We start from the raw sequence: 1,799 nt of genomic DNA, 5'->3' as shown, positions 1-1,799 counted from the left end.
ATGCAAAAAAAAAAAAAAAATAAGCTGGGCATGGTGGCATATACCTGTAGTCCCAGCTATTCGGGAGTCTGAGGCAGGAGAATTGCTTGAACCCAGGAGGCAGAGGTTGCAGTGAGCCGAGGTTGTGCTACTGCACTCCAGCCCAGGCGACAGAGCAAGACTCCATCTCTTAAAAAAGAAAAACAAAAAACCTATACTGTCTTCACCAGTACAGATAAACAAATGGTAATGCCAAGACTGTCAGCATTTTCCAAGACAGGACAGGAGATGGGAATATATATGGTGGGCCTATGTTTGTCCCAATCTGCCTTAAAATCCAAATCTTACGTTAGGCTGGTGGGGATTTTAATTAAAATTAGAATGTGAACATTTTTATCATGAAGCTATCACGGTATCTCAGTCCCACTTGAATGTTGTTATGTAAGTGAAATTCTCCTAAAGTATTTTCTAAACTATCCATTCTGTATGGAGGTATGTGTTTCGCTTGTGTAGGGATGACTTATTTTTTATTAAGTTTTCTGAAATGAGAAACAGAATTGGGGAAACAGGTATTCTCAGTCTTTACTCTCTAGTGGTATTGGTTAGTTTTAGGCTCAGAGACCCTGGTCATGTCTCTCCAGCTTCTCGGAAGACAAATACATTGGTGGAGCTGGTACGCACCTTTGTAGAACTGTCTCTACTCACCCTACTGTGATGTCAAAAATGTTGCTTCCAACAGAGCTTGACACAGCCATGTCCCCTAACCCCTTCCGGGCCACTATGACACTGGTGATAAGATCAGGGATGGAGGTTCCAGCAGCCAAGATGGTCAGACCCATAATCTCTTCACTGATGCCAATCGTCTCTCCAACCTAAATGTCAGGACAGAAATAAACATCTCGGTGTTCGAAGTTATAAAATCATAAAAACCACAAAAATTTCAATGCAACCTCCTTCAAATGCACTTCTAGACTGTGCTATGCAAAGTGCTGATATGATAAAGATGAATAAGCCACAATCATTACTAATAGAGTTTATACTCTTATGATATTCAGACCCAAGGCATCAGGAATGTTCACGTGAGAATTGAACAGATAATCTCAAAAAAGACTTCTAGGGGGCTAGAGTGCAGCTTTATTTGGTGCTTTCTAAGGCTGAGTCAGAGAAGCTGTAAGATGAGAGGTAGAAAAGCCAATTTCCCATGAAATCCGGGGGGCAGCACCTGGCAGGGGCAGCAAGTCTATGGCAGATTGGCCCCTCAACTTACCACCAAAACCAAGGACTGACACCCAGGGTCTCCATTTTCCTTTAGCATCTCCTAGTGTCTGTAACCCATTCTTAAACACGCATACTCTATCATTTCCACTGGAAATTTTATTCTGGATGTTTGGGGTTTTGGTAACACACAGCAAAGCAGCTGTGGTTAAGCAAAAGCCAGAAAATCAGAGGACCTGGATCCAATATCTGGCTCTGGTATGTGTTAATTTCTTGATATTTTGCTTACTGAGAAGTCTTTGATTCTCACTTTCTCATCTGTAAACTGGGGATAATACCATCTACCTTACCAGGTGCTTGTGAAAACTAAATAATTTGTGGACAGGCCCTTTGTAAACAGTACATTACTATTAAAAAGCAAGGAGAGGGCAGCTATTACTTTTTTTTTTCTTTTTGGTCTTTGTCTTTGCCTTTTAAGACTGATGAGTTCTTTTTTGGAAGGTTGGTCTAGCCTCAGGTGGAAATTCCTCCATTCTCTTGAGCAATGTCTTTGTCTTCTTGGGAGTTTTTAGAAATATTTTTTTTTTTTTTTTTTTTTTTTTTTT

General features: G+C 40.5%; 1 protein-coding gene across 3 annotated transcripts in view; it reads right to left on the bottom strand.

The window, feature by feature from the left end:
- The window catches only part of SLC24A2 (solute carrier family 24 member 2), a 277,206-nt gene that overhangs the window by 12,580 nt on the left and 262,827 nt on the right, over nt 1-1,799 (bottom strand). For all 3 annotated transcript variants that reach the window (XM_017500645.2, XM_017500646.2, XM_037728523.1), the window contains one exon: nt 685-851. In XM_017500645.2, the coding sequence (XP_017356134.1) occupies nt 685-851 (167 nt within the window). The remainder of the gene's footprint in view (nt 1-684; nt 852-1,799) is intronic.

This window comes from Cebus imitator, unplaced genomic scaffold (assembly GCF_001604975.1).
Source record: "Cebus imitator isolate Cc_AM_T3 unplaced genomic scaffold, Cebus_imitator-1.0 Scaffold267, whole genome shotgun sequence".
NCBI classification, from domain to species: domain Eukaryota; kingdom Metazoa; phylum Chordata; class Mammalia; order Primates; family Cebidae; genus Cebus; species Cebus imitator.
This window is presented reverse-complemented; position numbering and strand designations above follow the sequence as displayed.